The sequence below is a fragment of the Pavona decussata genome, unplaced genomic scaffold (assembly GCF_977016875.1).
Source record: "Pavona decussata unplaced genomic scaffold, jaPavDecu1.1 SCAFFOLD_300, whole genome shotgun sequence".
NCBI lineage: Eukaryota > Metazoa > Cnidaria > Anthozoa > Scleractinia > Agariciidae > Pavona > Pavona decussata.
The window spans coordinates 3,587,053-3,604,762 of record NW_028145697.1 but is presented as its reverse complement, the minus strand read 5'-3'; the positions used below and the strand labels follow the sequence as shown (position 1 = coordinate 3,604,762).

General features: G+C 40.8%; 1 protein-coding gene across 1 annotated transcript; it reads right to left on the bottom strand.

The window, feature by feature from the left end:
• Positions 1-5,301: 5,301 nt before the first annotated feature.
• LOC146454688 (histamine H2 receptor-like) lies at positions 5,302-13,649 on the bottom strand. Its single transcript, XM_085095347.1, has 2 exons — positions 13,129-13,649; positions 5,302-6,363 (listed from the first exon to the last, which is right to left on the bottom strand). The coding sequence occupies exon 2, from the start codon at positions 6,328-6,330 to the stop codon at positions 5,302-5,304; it is 1,029 nt and encodes a 342-aa protein (XP_084951473.1). The 5' UTR covers positions 6,331-6,363; positions 13,129-13,649.
• Between the last annotated feature and the right edge of the window lie 4,061 nt (positions 13,650-17,710).

Here is a 17,710-nt window from a genome sequence, read left to right as displayed (position 1 = left end):
AACAATGTTGAACGACCTGTTCAAATGCCCCCGACATTTGGTTCAACAACTGTGTTGAACGCATGTTGAAGCAAATGTTGAAACCTGTTTAAACAGGCCTTTACGTTTCTATTTGTCTGTTCGACCAACACATTTCAAAATCCATTGGTCTGTGCACGGTCAAGGTCGAAAATGCCAACAAAAACATATAAGAAAGAAGTTTGATTCATAACCATTTCCTAACTTGCTCAAGGAGATGTTTAGTAACAAATTGATTCAAATATGGCATTCCCATTTGATTCCAATGCCCATGTTGGGGTTGTTATACTACAACCTTGTTAAAGGGAACCTCCACTCGCAGTTGGAACCCCGCCGTTTACGGACACCCCCTTAATACGGACACCTAGTTATTATGGACAGTTGTGTTTGTCCCGATGAAAAGCTTTTACATTATCTCTTACATTAGTCCGCTTAATAGGGGCACCGGTTAATACGGACAACAGAAAAGGCGGAAACTTTTTCTTCGTCTATAGTCTGAGTGCCAGGTACCTTTTCCATACTTTGTTTGGCAAGAAAGATTAATGTTTACAACACGTGCACCGGACAAAACAAGTTAACATCTGGATGCATACGAACGCAAAATACACACGCACTTTTCCATACCCCTTGAAGAAATCCCAGACTGGCCCGCAGAACAAGCGGTTGAGCACAAAGCGCGAGGTGAAAGGACACCACGAGACAAGCGCGAAGGGAGGGAGTGAGGGCGTGTCACCCACCGTTCTGATGGATAAAAATTAATCGCTGACTGGCTGAATACATTAGCGTTTTTTATGTTACACCAGACCGTTTGAGGCGTGTCACCCGCCGTTCTGATGGATGTATATTGACCGCTGGATTGTTGTTTTAGCGTCTTTTTTATTTCACACTAGACCGTTTGAAGCGTGTCACCCACCGTTCTGACGGATGAAAATTAAGTGCTTAAATTGCTTCATTAGCGTTTTTTATGTTACACCCGGACCGTTTGAAGCGGTCGTTTGTATGGTACATCAGACCGTGTGAGGTGTGTCACCCGTCGTTCGAAGAGAAATATATTAAGCGTTGGCTGGCACTTGTGTTTTTATTTTGCATTAAATTGTATTTACGATTAGTAGTGTCCTCGGCATATTGGCTCATTATAGGTTCTGTATCATTCACAACAATTTCTTTGACGGTCGGGATCCTTGCGAATTGCACTTGCCAATACTCTTTTGTTTTATTTTTTCCACATTACAAAATACAATATAAAATGCAGGTTTTCGTGTCGAAGACAGAAAATGGCGAATAAACCTAAGAGAAACCACGAGGCTTATATAAAATTAGTTCTCCTCACAAAATACAAGATTGAATGATCAGTTACTTAAACTATGGATGAACAAGAGGAAGAAGATCTGAGAACGAATTATATATATCTGCACAGAGGATAATAGATTGGTGATAGTGGACATACGACTCTCGATACCGGTGTAGAAAAGTTTTATCCAGCGTAATAAGACCCAAACTTAAAATGTCGCAATGTTTCTCAATGAAAGACTACTCCACTCTCTCAAAGTCCACAAACAGGAGAAATTCGGGGTGTAGCCTATAATTGTTGGGAATTGCCTCCAAGATTTAAAGCCCAACACACTCACACGAAATCCCGATTTGTTTCTTTATTTTTCACCACGAAGATCTCTCCCTAAGGTCTTACAAAGGTTTTCCTTCTAATGTCTTCTATTGTCTTTCCTATCACTATCAATCATCTGGTCTTGGGTTTCAATTACAAGGTTCCAAAGTTCAAGGCTATTCGATTTCCACGCGTTGTCTGTCACTTAACACCTTCTCAAATCACATCGCTTATAATCAAAACAAAGACAAAATCACGTAATCTGCAACAAAGATCAATCCTAACGACACATCGCATAATTCCCGACATAATGTTTCGCCAGTGAAAAGGCCCTGCGGGATCTAGTGCGATCATTGTTAACTATCACTTGTGATGCTCTTTTGTAGTCGCACTGAGTTAATTAATGAAATTGGTCAACAGTTCTTTAGATAATATAATATATTCTCTTTATAATCTCTTTGGGGTATAACAGAAATGATGCCTCTTCTTTGGGCAACCGACAGCAAACCTTTTTGATACTGAGGCGTGTTAATGGCGTTGACGAAAAGTGATGAGATATCCAGAGTACTTTATAAATTCTATCGGTAGACCATCGCTTTCTGGCGATTTTCCTGGTTGTGCTTGTTTCATAGCCTTCTTGCATTCTTTGGGCTTATAACACAATCGCAGCTTAGTTTTGCTTTTTCATTTATTAACCTTAGAGATATAAATGTCTTACTGACCTCGTTTTCTAGGTCCGTCGGTACTGTAAATCACGGATCCTCGTTTTTTCCCGTTGATTTACGGTCTGTACCTTACAGTACAGTAGGTTTCCTTTTAACGAATTTGAGAGCAGAAAGGAATGAGCTTATTGCTCTATTTTTAGCTATTTTTACGAATTTGAGACCAAGAAAGGAATGAACATGTTTCTCTATTTTTGGCTGTTTTGGCCAATTTGAGACGATAAAAGATAAAGGACGATAAAGGAGTAAAACTTTTCTCGGGTTTAGGCTATTTTCCCGAATTTTGGACCAGCAAACAGTGAATCTCTCGCTCGCTCTCTGGCCATTTTTACGAATTGGTAGCAGAATGGAGTAAACCTCTGACTCGATTTTTGGCTAATTTGGCGAATTTGACACCAAAACGTACTGTACCTCTTGGTACATTTTTGAATATTTTGGCAAATTCTAGAGCGAAAAAGACCGTACCTTTTGCTCGATTTTCAACTGTTTTGGCGAATTTCTGGCCATAAAGGAGTGAACTCATTGCTGGAATTTTAGCCGTATTTTCACGAATTTGAGGCCAGAAAGGGGTCAACCTCTTGCTTCATTTTGGGTATTTTTGCCAATTTGAGATTTAAAGGAATGAATTTATCGCCCGATTTTTGGCTATTTTCACTAATTTGACACAAGAAAGCAGCAATTTCTGGCTATTGTTTACGAATTTGTGACCAGAAAAGAAAGAACTTATCGCTCGATTTTTGGCTATTTTCACGAATTTCAGACCAGAAAGGAATGAACATTTGACGGATTTATAGCTATTTTCAGGAATTTGAGGCCAGAAAGGAATGAACGTATTGCTCGATTTTTGACTGTTTTTCCGAATTTGAGAACAAAGAAGAATGAACTTATTTCCCGATAGGAGTGAACATATTGCTCGATTTTAAAGATTTTCACGAATTTTACACCAGAAAGAATCGGCCTTGTTGCTCGATTTTTGGCTGTTTTCTCGAATTTGAGACAAGAAAAATGAACTTATTTATCGTTTTTATTTGCTATTTTCACGAATTTGACACAGAAAGGAATAAACTCAGTGCTCGATTTTTGGCTATTCTCACGAATTTCTGCGAGAAAGGAATAAACTCCTTGTTTGATTTTTGGCTGTTTTCACTAATTTAAGAGCAGAAGGGACTGAGCACATTTCCCGAATTTTTTGCCATTTTCACGAATTTGAGACCCGAAAGGAATTAAATTATTGCTCTATTTTTGCCTTTAGAACATAGAGGGAAAAATTACTGAATGCTGATTGGTCGAAACAGAGGGCATTTTTTCTTATTTTTTCCTTTCATTAAGGTTCTTAACTGACTCTCAGCCTGGGTACTGTTCTTAATAGGCTTATTATTTAGTTATTCTCAGCCTCAGCGTTCTTATAAAAAAGGTTGTTATAAAAATAGAGTGTAGTATGGCTGATCGACCAAAAGTTCCGATCATTACTGCCCCGCCGGTTATTTAGCCACTTAAAGTCCTCGACATCTGTAACATTTTAATTTCTTTTTTTTTGTCGCTACTGTTATGCATTTTTATCACAGTAATCGTTTTTCTACTAGTTTTCGTAATCTCTTCACAACAGGTTCATCAGTACGAAACTCGAATTGCCTCTCCCTATAGATCATATTTTTGTACGAGTTTAACATCCTTTATCAACGGGTAAAATCTGGAATTCATTCCTCATTTCATTGATTAGTTCACCGTCCATTTCTGTTTTTTTTTTTTAACATAAACAATATCTCATTGAAAGCTGATTTCAGTGTGACATAAGCTCGATGTGTGTTTTTTTTTTATTTATTTTTGTTCACTCTGCATTAAGCTACCTTTTTTAATTTTTAATTAACTAGTCTGAGGAATTAAGTCTATTGATATAAGCTTACAGCTTCCTTAGGATTCCTTGTTAAATTTACTAATATTTTTTTAAAACACACAACAAATTTAAGTTTGTAAATCCTGTCTCGACATTGCTTTGTCATTTTTAGTTACAATAGTTCGTTGTCATTTGAATTTTCTTCATTGTACAATACCGTTAAATGTAATTACGCTAGTTGTTGCGTAACTATTATTCATATATTTGTTTATTTAGAGTTCTTATTTGCTTTACAGTATACTTATGGGATCTAAATTGTTAACGTACCAGTAGAGCGCGCGGCGTACTGTTTCTCTGCTATTTTCCCTACCATTTACTAATATGTAATTAACTACGATTTCTGTTCAACCTGTTTTATATGCTCTGTTTGTGTGGGTGACTAAACAAAATAAATAAATAAATAAATAAATAAAAAAGATTTCTAGTGATGAGAAAGTAATCTACTCTGCAGTGTAGTTTGAATCTTTTTTATCTCTATGTATAGCATTTAGGGTTTGGGTTTATGTCCATCCAAATATCAATTATATTTAGATTGTCTTTACTCTAGCAGGGATGGCGCAGTTGCATGCGAGAGGACTCGCCTCCCACCAACGTGGCCCGAGGTCGATTCCGAAGTTGATGCCTTACGAAGCTTGAGTTTGTTCCTGCTCCGAGGATTTCTTCGGGTACTCCGGTTTTCCTCCCGTCACAAAACCCAACATTTCGAAATTCCAGCGGCAACCTTGAAACATTGGACGAATAGCCACTCTGTGTATGTGTCAATGAAATTCCCACTTACTTCTTTTATTTAGTTCTTGGACGACCCTTCTATCTTCACTCGCCGACTGTCAAATAGCGATCGGCCTACAAATCACTCCAATTTATAATCAGAATATTTTATTCCAACTAGTTCCAAATAAATTGTACCACGATGTGATCAATATTTGCACTCATATTTGTCCCTTTTTGTGTCCTCTTTAATTCTTTAATTAATTTGCCTCGGGTGTTAGCAGTGCTTCCCTTAAACCGTAGTTTGAGTTGATATGACTTGATCTTCCGAAGTGGTAGTGTAAGCTTGATTAACTTTACCAAGTGACGTTTCCGTGACGTAAAACTGACGGACTTCCATTGTAACTACTATGATACAAAGGAAGACTGCGTGTTCCTTTTGTCATACTTCTGGCTAGAGTGGTAACTGGCTCTCTTGTTAGGGGCAGAGTTTTTAACGCGACCCAAAAGTCACGTTTGAAGAAGGTGTAAAGCAGAGGGTTGGTAACGGATGTCATGAATCGAATGATGCCAAATGCTTCCATAGCTGTTTCAATCGATTTCAAGTTATCTAACTTAAGATAACCTCTGACATTTACAATTAACATAATAGTGAAATACGGAAACCAGCAAATTGCATATATTGCTGCCATGGTTGCAAAGACCAAGATGCATTTCTTGTCGTTCAACTTCTTTTTTTGTAATTTTGATCTGGTGATGCTATTTGGCACCTTGGGAATTTCACGGTTGGAAATAGCTCTGAACATGACCGTATAGGCATAAACCATGAACATATATGGCACAAAGAACACCATAAGCAGGCAGATCGCAGAGTGGATAATGCTATAAATTAAAAAAGAAGGGTTCGTCCGCCACGCAAAGGGAATGAGAGCAAATCCTGCAGAAATCATCCAAACTCCCAGTAATAGCTTGTATATTGCTGATGAAGCTAGAAGGTGGTGTCTTAGCGGTTTAACAATAGCAAGGTACTTTTCTGCTGTTATGGCGAGTATATGATAACCAGCCGAGATGGACATAAGGGTATGTAAAATGAACATGAAGTAAGAGGAAACGGAGTTGTAAGGCAAAACATGGAAATTGAAGATTATGAAGTAAGGAATATTGACTGTTCCTGTTAAGAAGTCGCACACAGACAAACTAAACAGCAGGTAATTGGGTGCAGTGCGAAGGCTTTTTCTTCTGGAAAACATTACGAACACGAGTCCGTTTGTCAGGGTTATGGCGACAGCGATTGGCAGAAGTTGGCTTAACGCCTTTAAAGCAATATTGTGATACGTCTGTGTCTGATCCTCAAAAACAGTTGAAGCTGTGCTGCTGTTATCCATATCCACTCTGGGCAGAATTATTCTTTATGAAGTCTGTAAAAGAAAATTGATATATCTATATTATTATTAGTTGTAACTGAAATTAAAATTAAATTCGAGAATACCCGTAGTATTCTATAATACCGCCGACAATAAAATACTCTCCAAAAAAACATCTTGCAAACTAAAATATAATAATAGGTCTGATCAAACAAAAGAAAACGGATTATTTTGGTTCCTATCACAATACCACAATGAAAAGAATAGAATAAATAATATCACGCCGACTTATAGAGAAGCCCAAACATAGATTTTCTGTCAAAAGAGTGTCATGGAAAGTAACGCTTCTTAGCGATCCTCCCATTTTTCGACCGAAAAAAGTTTCCGTAAAAACTTTGTAACTGACATATACTGAATCATAGTTCCTAGCTTCTACCAAAACCAAATAGAACACTATCAAGCATATTATCAACAACAACATTTTCAAGCTAACACAGTTACTATGACAATCATCAGTCAGGTAGGAATTGTCTCTCTCGCTTTATTAAAAACTGGATCACTGCCAATTCCAGGGATTTGATTGGCTTAGCGGCCATGGTATATGAGCAATTATACCATGCCCAAGAAATAGTGACCATTAAATTGTCTTCTGGTTGTTCTTGCAACGCAGAATCAGTAAGATCTAACAACATTTCTCGATTGTTTTTAATAAAACAATTATTCCGCTCACGCTTGTTGGATATGAGATGAGGCGCGTAGCGCCGAGTTGGCTATATCTATCATCTCATATCCAACGCGCGCTCGTGGAATAATTGTTAATTATACAAGTTCGTTATGTAAATCGCAGTTGATATAGCAATAAAAAGATGTTAAAAATAAAATAAAAATTGACTCATCAACTGAACCCAGTCATGTTACACTGAATCTTGCGCTGAATCCACTAAATAATTAATTGGCTTTTAAGAGCGCCTGTCCGTAAAAATCAAACATATCGTGGCAAGGGTGGAAAATTCGATTTCTTTCATATGTTAATGTTAGATAGGCTAGGATATAACTAAAATCACTGTATAGTTTTTTCGGTGAAACATCCTTTTATTTCAAAGAAAAATGCAAATAACGAAAATCCGTTAAAATCGTCATTTGAGGCGCTAAATCGTTACACGGGTTTGAGAGCCTCGCGTGCGAGAACAAATCATTCTACCGCTTTTAAAACACTAAAATCTTTTCTTACTATCTTTAAATATCTGTTGGAATGATTTTGGGACAAATTGCGTCGTTCTGTGTATGCGAAATAATTTAATTTCGAAGGCAAACAATTCACTGCGGTAAAAGTACTTCGTGAATAAAATTAATTTTCACCATGTGCGAAACCTTCAAATCGATTAAGCTTCTGGTGGTTGAATGTTAGAAGGGTGGTCTATACATTCCTGTAAAAATTTCTTTGGGCAAATGATTAAGAGCGACGCGAGAGCTTTTCAAAGTCCGTACAAAATGCAAATATTTGACCCCCGGCGGTAAACTTTGAAGTCGCGGGTCAGACATAATTTTTAGTCCGTGTTCATGTCTTGACCCATATTAGGTTAAAATAAGCACATAGAAAAACATTTCGAAATATTCTAACCTTATAATATGGTAAAAGACAGGTCCAAATGCCATTTTAGCACGATTCTCTGGTCGTTCGTCGCATAAGTTTGAGCCGGCTGTTTGTATTAAACGTCCGATGTACACCACGCAAACTGGTCGAATTCAAATCTTTGATCAACTTTCGGCGCATTTCATCAAGACTGCATCTTCTTCGATGGCTAAGTCATTTGTGAAGTATTGCTTGGTTAACAGTGCACGAAAATATAACATCTGATCGCTGCTAGAATGACAAAAAATGTCGGCGCTTTCAGGATGTTCAGTCCATCTTGCATTTCAGGGATTCGTTTGTTCGTCACGGAATACCACCCCTGCCCACTTTAGGGGGGTGGAGGAGGGTAAAAATGCGAAAATGCATTAAGATAGTGATACCTTTAGTTACGTTCTTTTTTCCTTGCTAAAATCCAGATTATTTATTCATTTGCGAATTCGTTTGCGCGCGCGGGCTGGCTTGTTAGGAGCGTTCGGGGGGGGGGGGGGGGGGTAGAGGGTGGATATTACATTTTACGAAAATAGTATCAGTACTTACTGATGGAGATAACTACATCCTTAAGCTAGTTCTTTCAATTTTTCAATACAATAGATCCTAGCATGAAACCAAAAAAGGAAGAGAAAGGTCCTTTTTTTCTTCGCGCAGATGACCCCAAATAGCGCATTTCCCGTACAAATAGTTGATAAATAGCAATGAAAGAACGCACCCCTGCGAAAAATATTGCCGTTCGTTTGCTTTCCTAAGTTAGTGGAATCCTAGGAGGACATTGAATCACCCATTCTTTCATTCTTCCGTAAATAAGTCTGGGTTTGCTGTGGCTTCTGGCGTTCATTCATCTGCGTGTTACTTCGTTAGGTGTGTTGTTTTTCAAATACTATCAAATTTATGATCTCTAAATTAAACAATATTTCATTCGAAGATCTTTCTATACTTAAAAATAAAATCGCTAAAAGATTTCTGTCGCATTTAAGGCTGGTTTCCATATGATTGCAGATCGCAGATCGCAGATCGCAATAAGGTTTGCGATCGTCTGCGATCATATGGAAACCAGCCTTTAGATAGAACATGGTTCTATCTTCTGCGATCGTCTGCGATCGCGATCGCAGGATCGCAGACGATCGCAGAAGTGGTTTCCATATGATCGCAGACGATCGCAGACCTTATTGCGATCTGCGATCTGCGATCATATGGAAACCAGCCTTCATGGCTATGGCTATGGTCATTCGGCGTGAGAAAGAATCGCCAAATAGTTACCAAGTAAACAAATTCTCGTCGTGGTAGTTACTTGGCGCCGTTTGTATGTTTAGAGGGGGGCACAAGTGAATTTTTTTGAAGTCAAGTTTGTTACACAGAAAATGGAGGGTTGTAGTTCTTTTAAGGCCCTTGTTGGTGGTACAACACTACGACTACGCGGTACAAGCCACCAAACGTGTGTGAATACTACCTGAAGGGAATTATGGTGTTACGTAACGTTCGTGGGCCACAACATCATCCGTCCCGAGAGCACCCCTCCTGTCAGAAGCCCCACCCCACGCCAGCACCACATAAACATCGGTCATTATTATCAACTGAAGGATCGGAACATTTTTTTTGTGAGGGATGGGAGAGACGGTATGGGGTGCTTACTTGTTTTCAAAATTAGATAAATGGAGGAGCGGGGAGCGTATCAAATTTGAGGCCGAAACCATCATGTAGCATGATGATTGGTTTATGAATTACGCAAGGAAAGTGAAGGTATAACAGTAACTCGAAGGGAGATAGGTTATTACAGGCTGGTTTTATACCAATCTCCTCCCATGCCCTCCCCTGGTCCGTAAGTAATACGGCATTAACTAGGCCCTAAGTGTCGCCCATCAGGTTGGAAACAGAGCACTCTTTCACATTTCAGACTGCATTCATTGGTCAATATAAAGGAGTCGATTCTGTTCTTCCCTTGAGTTACATCAACAGACCGCCATAACCTGTTACTAGCCCTACAGCACACTTACCTGCAGCAGGAGCTTATGAGCTCCTGCCTGCAGCGATCAGAGTCATGTCCAGTCGATTAACCTACCACTTACAAGCTCTTATAGCAAGCTGTTTAGTTGAGGTAATTATTTTCAAGTTTTGGTGAACGGACTAGCATAACTAAGAGGAGTAAGAAAAATAAAGGCCCGAAAAGCTGTTATCAGTCTAACACTGTCTAAAAATAGTGCTAGCCTGCAACCAGTGATAACTTAATTTTGGGGCTTACCAAATATGAAGCAAGCAAGGAAAGACGAAATTCCTTAAATAAATCGGGTTTTTTTTTTATAATTTGGCAGTTTTGTGTTTCAAAGCAAGAGTATGTACTAGTTCCGGGACTAGTACCGAGTACAGCTTTCAAGCATTTTAGTCCTCGCCCATGGCCGTGACACTGAGTATGACAAACAGATGCCTGCAATGAGGGATATTTTTGGTTTCATACTAGGATCTATTGCATTTAAAGATGGAAAGAACTAGCTAAAGGATGTGTAGTGACCTTCATCAGTAAGTACTGATACTGTTTAGCAAAATCTTATCCCCCCCCCCCCCCACCCCACAACGGCAACGCTCCCAACAACCATGCCTGTGCGCGCAAACGAGTTTGCGAATACATAAATTATCTGGATTTTAGCAAGGGAAAAATAAAATAACGAAAGGTATCGCTTTTTTAATTGTTGTTGTTGTTGTTGCCTTGAGCATGTTCATGTTCAGTTATCAAGCATTCGCATTTTCACCCTCCTCCACCCCCCTAAAATATCCAAGACATTGTATTGCGTGACGAACAAACAACTCCCTGCAATGCAATAGACTGAAAGCGCCGACATTTTTTGTCATTCTAGCAGCGATCAGATGTTTTCGTGCACTGTAAACCAAGCAATACACACAAATGACTTAGCCGTCGAAGAAGATGCAGTTTTGATGATATGTGCCGAAAGTTGATCAAAGATTTGTATTCGACCAGTTTGCGTGGTGTACATCGGACGTTTAATACAAACAGCCGGCTCAAACTTATGCGACGAACGACCAGAGAATCGTGCTAAAATGGCATTTGGACCTGTCTTTTACCATATTATAAGGTTAGAACATTTCGAAATGTTTTTCTATGTGCTTATTTTAACCTAATATGGGTCAAGACATGAACACGGACTAAAAATTATGTCTGACCCGCGACTTCAAAGTTTACCGCCGGGGGTCAAATATTTGCATTTTGTACGGACTTTGAAAAGCTCTCGCGTCGCTCTTAATCATTTGCCCAAAGAAATTTTTACAGGAATGTATAGACCACCCTTCTAACATTCAACCACCAGAAGCTTAATCGATTTGAAGGTTTCGCACATGGTGAAAATTAATTTTATTCACGAAGTACTTTTACCGCAGTGAATTGTTTGCCTTCGAAATTAAATTATTTCGCATACACAGAACGACGCAATTTGTCCCAAAATCATTCCAACAGATATTTAAAGATAGTAAGAAAAGATTTTAGTGTTTTAAAAGCGGTAGAATGATTTGTTCTCGCACGCGAGGCTCTCAAACCCGTGTAACGATTTAGCGCCTCAAATGACGATTTTAACGGATTTTCGTTATTTGCATTTTTCTTTGAAATAAAAGGATATTTCACCGAAAAAACTACACAGTGATTTTAGTTATATCCTAGCCTATCTAACATTAACATATGAAAGAAATCGAATTTTCCACCCTTGCCACGAAATTTAGAATTTGTCCGATTTTTACAGACAGGCGCTCTTAAGAGTGTTTTCGTCGTGCGCGCTCTGTGGAGTGTAATACCGTCTGATCGTGCGTCTGATATTTGAACTCATTTTGGTGCAATATTTTTACTCACTCTGCAAATGTTATATCGATCGTTAATACCGACTCATGTATCTATTGACTGCCGGGAATTACCACTATATACAGTTCATGCTGTTTCCTACCGATGTACACAATTGATGACAACTTTAATTTCAGACGATGGCTCTCACTTATACACAAGTGTTTCACATATGATTAGATTTGCCATATATATTGTAGTTCCTGTGCGATGCGGATAGTTTGTGTTTACGGGTCTGTTGTTATAGTTTGAATTGAACCTTTCACTGATTAACTGACCTCACTAACCGCACAGGTCTTCTATAGTTTAGTAGTGATAGAGCATTCCAACCGGCTGGAAGGTCATGGGTTCGATCCCTCACTGGGGACTCGGAAATTCCCTTCTGCGAGTAAGACCTTGACATTTAGAACTGTTATTTATAGCTAAATACCAAGGTGTTTATAACATGAGTAACGAACAGTGGGTAACTTTTCTTTTAATCAGTACTGATATCATGGTGGAATAATCTAAAGGCTACTGGGTGATTTTCAATTGATTGCCAAACGGAGTAATTTTGTGTTTGCTTTCAGCTGATGAAGACTCTTTCAAACGCGGAAGTTGATCTTATTTATATCTTTGAATGGCCTTTAATTAAGAACACTCCTGCAGATATTTTTCTCGAATAGGAATTCTATAAATCAATAATACCGTGTAAAAAAAAAAGCGCACATAAAGCTACCCTAAGGAAGAGTGGGTTAACCTCCAGGCTAAAGTTTGGCCAGATATGCATCATATATATAAAAAAGCACTTTAGCCTGAAAAAAAAAACGGGTTCTTACATATGAAAAATTATTTAAGATCAGAAAACACTGGTGCAGACCCAAGTGGCTCAGTTTAGCTTTTTTAGCTTTCCATTGCATATTGCATACATTTATTCTACAGTATATGCAGGCTTTTACTGGGGTATCTCAGTAACCGAAATAGGGTTTTAAGATTCCTTAACTGATAATCTTATAGAAAAGGAAGAAGTAGTAAGATGGATCGTTAATTGAACTCCACAATCTTGGCGTTTGTCGATGTCAATCGAAGTACTTTATTTCATCTAAGCATCCTATATCTCTGTATCATGTGTCATGTGACGAGGAATAGCGCCTCAAAGGAAAATAAGAGTGTAGTATTGAAAATAATAAGAATGCAGTATTTGAAAGTATGACATAGTACTATGAGATTATTCCGGCTATTAATTTTTCTCCAGTCAATTTCTACCCATCAAAATTCTTAAACATTGGTCTGCAACGACATTCACACGATCTAGTGTCCACGGTCGACATAGGTAAGGACAAAGATAGCCGTGGAGTCGAGAATTTGAACTCACCGCGTCGGGGTCTTCTGAAACCGTAAATTTTGACTTCTTCTGTATCAGCTTTATGGTCTTACTCTGCTACCAACAGAGAGGACTGAAAGTGATATAAACTTACCATCAGTTATTGTATGATACTGCACAAGCGGTCGTACGTAGTATTGCAAATTGACTTCAAAGTCGGAAAGGCATGGCGTCATTGGCGAGAATTATTTATATTACAATTACCGCAGTTATCGGGTCCGACATTGTGCGATCAAACGATAAACCGTCACTTGCAACGAAAGGTACACGCTAGAAGTAATCCTGGGGGCATGGGAGCCTAATTTATTCAGAAAAGATATTTCCAGTTTCTAATTCACAAGCCCATCAAATGATTGAGGATAGACCGACCCCCAGGACTGACAGCTCGGAGGGAAATGAGTGCGGTGTGAACAGCGACTAATGCATAACTAAAGGTCTTACCACTGACGCATGAATTCACGTCGATGATGAAGATGTTGGTGTTGTGAACGCACTAGAAACCGACGGTCTGCAGAATGTTAGGAATTTTGTTTCTTGTGTAACATAATACTGTTTATGAGTAGAACTGCATTACAACACAGCTAGTAAATTCGTATAATCAAATTCAATTGCGCGCGCGTGCTTCATATACCCATTGTGCACGCTGATGACGTTGGGTGAGTGTATTGGAAAGTCTCTGGTCAACCTAGGATCAATTGGTTGAACTACTTTAGTGTTTATGTAGCAAACACTAGCAGTACTGTAAAGTAATGAACCAGGCCCATTGGATTCGCATTGCAACTGCTTTATTTCACACACACCCCAAAACTATATACACATCAATCCTGTACTTTCAATCATGTCGCTTACGTCATTGTCAATATCATGTTACTGTTCGCACAAACACTAAATCCCTCCCTTGATTAGATTTGAAAATCAGCTGTGAATCATAAGGCTATTTTCTGGCTAATAGCGAAACCAACAAAACTTTCAGTTCTATGTCTCTAGGACTCGTAAACGTAAACTCCAAGCTATATATATGTCACTAGGACTTGTAAATGGTCAGTTCACAATTGGAAATCATTGAGACGCGCAGGTGCATGTCTCACACGACTTGATCTCCGGACAACTGGATCTACTGCCTCTGGAGCATGTTGGTCCACAGCTGCCTATTGGTCATGTGTACTAGTGTCCATGTCGTAATCCTCGTCTTCTGCCGGAACAGCAGTGTTCTGGTGCAGTTTACGCGCATGTGATATGTTGCGCATGAATACAGTTCCTTCGCGCTGCAGAATCAAACTCGGACCCTTACGCTCTAGCACAGTGTAGGGTTTAGGGTCGTACGTCGTCGACAGCTTGTTCTGCCTCGCCTGTCGGAGCAGCACTTTGTCACCCGACTTGATGTCTGAAGAACGTGTTCGGTTTTTCTTGTCTGCATACGCCTTTGTGCGCTGCTTGGCTTGACGGTCCTTGACCTTTGCAGACTGTAACGCGGCTGACAGAACACTAGACATTTTTGTCTCCACTTGTGGTACTTTGGTTCTGAGCTCTCGTCCCAGATGTTGAAGTGCTGGCGACGCTCCGGTAGTCGCATGAGGTTTCGCACGATAATTCAGTAGGAAGGTATACATGTCTGTGCGCCAATCCTTGCCTTCCGCGTGTGCAGTTCGGATTGCTTTTTCAATGGTCCTGTTGAATCGTTCAACTTCTGCATTGGCCTGTGGCCAGTAGGGTGTCACTTTCCGATGCTGGACACCATGCATCTTTAGGAAATTCTTAAATTCCTCCGACACCAGATTGGCACCATTGTCAGTCACCACTTTCTCCGGCAAACCATGTGCAGCGAATATCTTACGAAGATGTCCAATTATGGTTGCAGAAGTAGTCGAACGTATGATGACTACCTCTGGCCAGCGCGTACATGCATCTTCACAGACTAATAAACTTTCCCCAGACGGAAAGGGTCCACAGAGGTCTATATGTACCTCCTGCCATGGTTTGTCAGGCATTTCTGTGGGTCGAAGTGGTTCCATCGGTGACTTGCCAGCAACAGACTGACAAGATAGACACGCCTTAACCATTGTCTCCACCTGCTGCACAATGCCTGGCCACCACACTTTCTCCCTGACCATCTGCTTTGTTCGCACGATCCCTTGGTGTCCCTCGTGTGCAGTCAGTAAGGTAGAATGCCATAGGGTACTCGGCATGACAATTCGTGTCCCTCGGAGGATGACCCCATTGCTGACGCAAAGTTCAGCCTCGACCTTCTTGTACGGTCGGAGGGCTGGCAGATCTGGCCACTCAGAGCCATGTAAACAACTTTGAACTTGTTGGAGGACTGGATCCTCTGCAGTGGCCTTCGCAATCTGCTCAAGGGTTAATGCTTTTGGCACAGCATTCAATGTTACATAGTTAATGTATTCTTCAGCAATGTTCCTTTCCCGGAACGGTTGGTCGTTCAGCGGCAACCTGGACAACACATCAGCCGGATTTGTCTTTCCAGGCATGTGAACAACATTAAATGTGTAGGGCTGTAGGCGAAGAGCCCAACGTTCAATTCGAGGTGGTGGCTTGGACTTGGGACTGTAGATGATCTCGAGCGGCTTGTGGTCTGTATACAAAGTGAACGGTTTGCCGTACAGGTAAATGTGGAACCGCTCGCAAGCCCACACAACAGCCAAGGCCTCTTTCTCGGTCTGCGAGTATCGCCTCTCCACATCAGTTAACGTACGACTAGCGTAAGCGAGAGGACGAGCAGTGTCCCCGCTTCGCTGCAGTAAAATCGCACCTAGTCCGACTGGACTAGCATCCACTTTCAGTTCAGTGTCCGCTGACTGATCATAATGTGCAACAACACAGTCACTAGTGAGAATCACTCGAAGGCGATCAAATGCATCCTGTTGGGTCTAACCCCAAGTCCACTCAGTGTCGCTCCTAGTAAGCTGTCGTAGCGGCTCTGCAAGTGTCGCGAAATTCGGGATAAAACGCGCACAGTAATTCACCAACCCAAGAAAACTGCGCACTTCAGCTGGGTTCTGTGGTGTTCTCGCATTCCTCACCGCATCGACCTTCTTGTCATCCGGCGCCAGGCCATCCGCAGAAATTATGAACCCGAAAAACACTAATTCCGAGACACTGAACACACACTTCTCTCGATTCAGTGTAAGTCCCTTGCTCTCAAGGCGTTCTAGTGTCTGTTCCAGGCTCTTGTCGTGACTTGCTTGGTCAGCGCCAAACACAATAATGTCATCAGAAATGTTCCTTGCTCCGGGGATTTCCTGTAAAGTTTGCTGAATCACGTATTGGTACATTTCAGGTGCAGATGACAAGCCAAATATTAAGCGTTTGTAGCGCTTAAGTCCCTGGTGTGTAGAAAAGGTAGTAAGAACCCTGGAATCTGGATGCAGTTCGACCTGGTGATAACCCCATCGCAGGTCGAGTTTTGAGAAAACCGCGGCGCCATTAAGTGCGTGCAATGTTTCCTCAAGTGTTGGTATCGGATGTCGCTCTCTGATAACAGCTTCATTTGCTTGCCGCATATCAACACATACGCGTACATCCCCATTGGACTTTGGAACAGCAACTAAAGGCGAGACCCAACGCGTTGGGCCTTCCACATCTTCAATAATATCGAGCATTTGTAACTCCTCTAGCTTTTTCTCCACATCTGTGCGAACGTGAAATGGCACGCGACGCTGTGGTTGGGCAACTGGAGTGACCTCTGGGTCAACGTGTATTTTCAGCTGATAATCTTTCAGTTTGCCGATTCCATTAAAAACGGCATCATGTTTGTCCACAATTGCTTGGACAGATTGCACTGTAATCTGGTTCACCTTACACGGGTATTCCGGTCCAACTCTTAGCAAACCAAGCTCTGTTGCTGTTTTCTTGCCCAGAAGAGAACCCGCGTTGGAATTTTCAACAACCACAAAGTCGGCACGCGTGTGGAGTTGAGGTGTTGACACATTTGCACTGAATGATCCTTTGACAGGAAGCGGCGTTTCCGAGCCGTATGGATAAATCTTAACAGTGGAATTTCGAAGCACAATGTTCTCGTCCGTTAGTAGATTGAACGTAGCACTATCCAGTACATTGACACTCGCACCAGAGTCAATAATCACAGGAATCAAGGTACCGGCAACAGTTATTGGAACAGTGTCGTTCTCCTTATCACCGCCAATCGCAAACAAATACTCGTCATCGAAGGTTTCAGGTTCGGTTGTCACATACCGAAGTCCATTGCGTTGTTGCGTAACATTTCTGGTATCCTTAGTAGCTGGTTTCGGAGTTCCCTTGCAAACTCCAGCAAAGTGTCCTTGCTTTCCACAATGACTGCACGTTTTTCCATTCGCAGGACACGAAGGATCTTTGGCTTTGTGACCAGGGCGGCCACAACAGAAACACACAAACAGCTTCGTGTCCTGAGTCTTAAATTTCGCATTCCTCGCATTCCGTGGTCGACAAGCAGTATTTTCCTTCGTTTGTAATTGTTGCTTTTGAGACCCGTTAGAAATCCTATTGAGTTGCTGCCTCGAAGTCCCCGGCGTAGCTGCCTCGATAGTAGCCGCGTGTAGATCGGACGCTTCAATCGAAC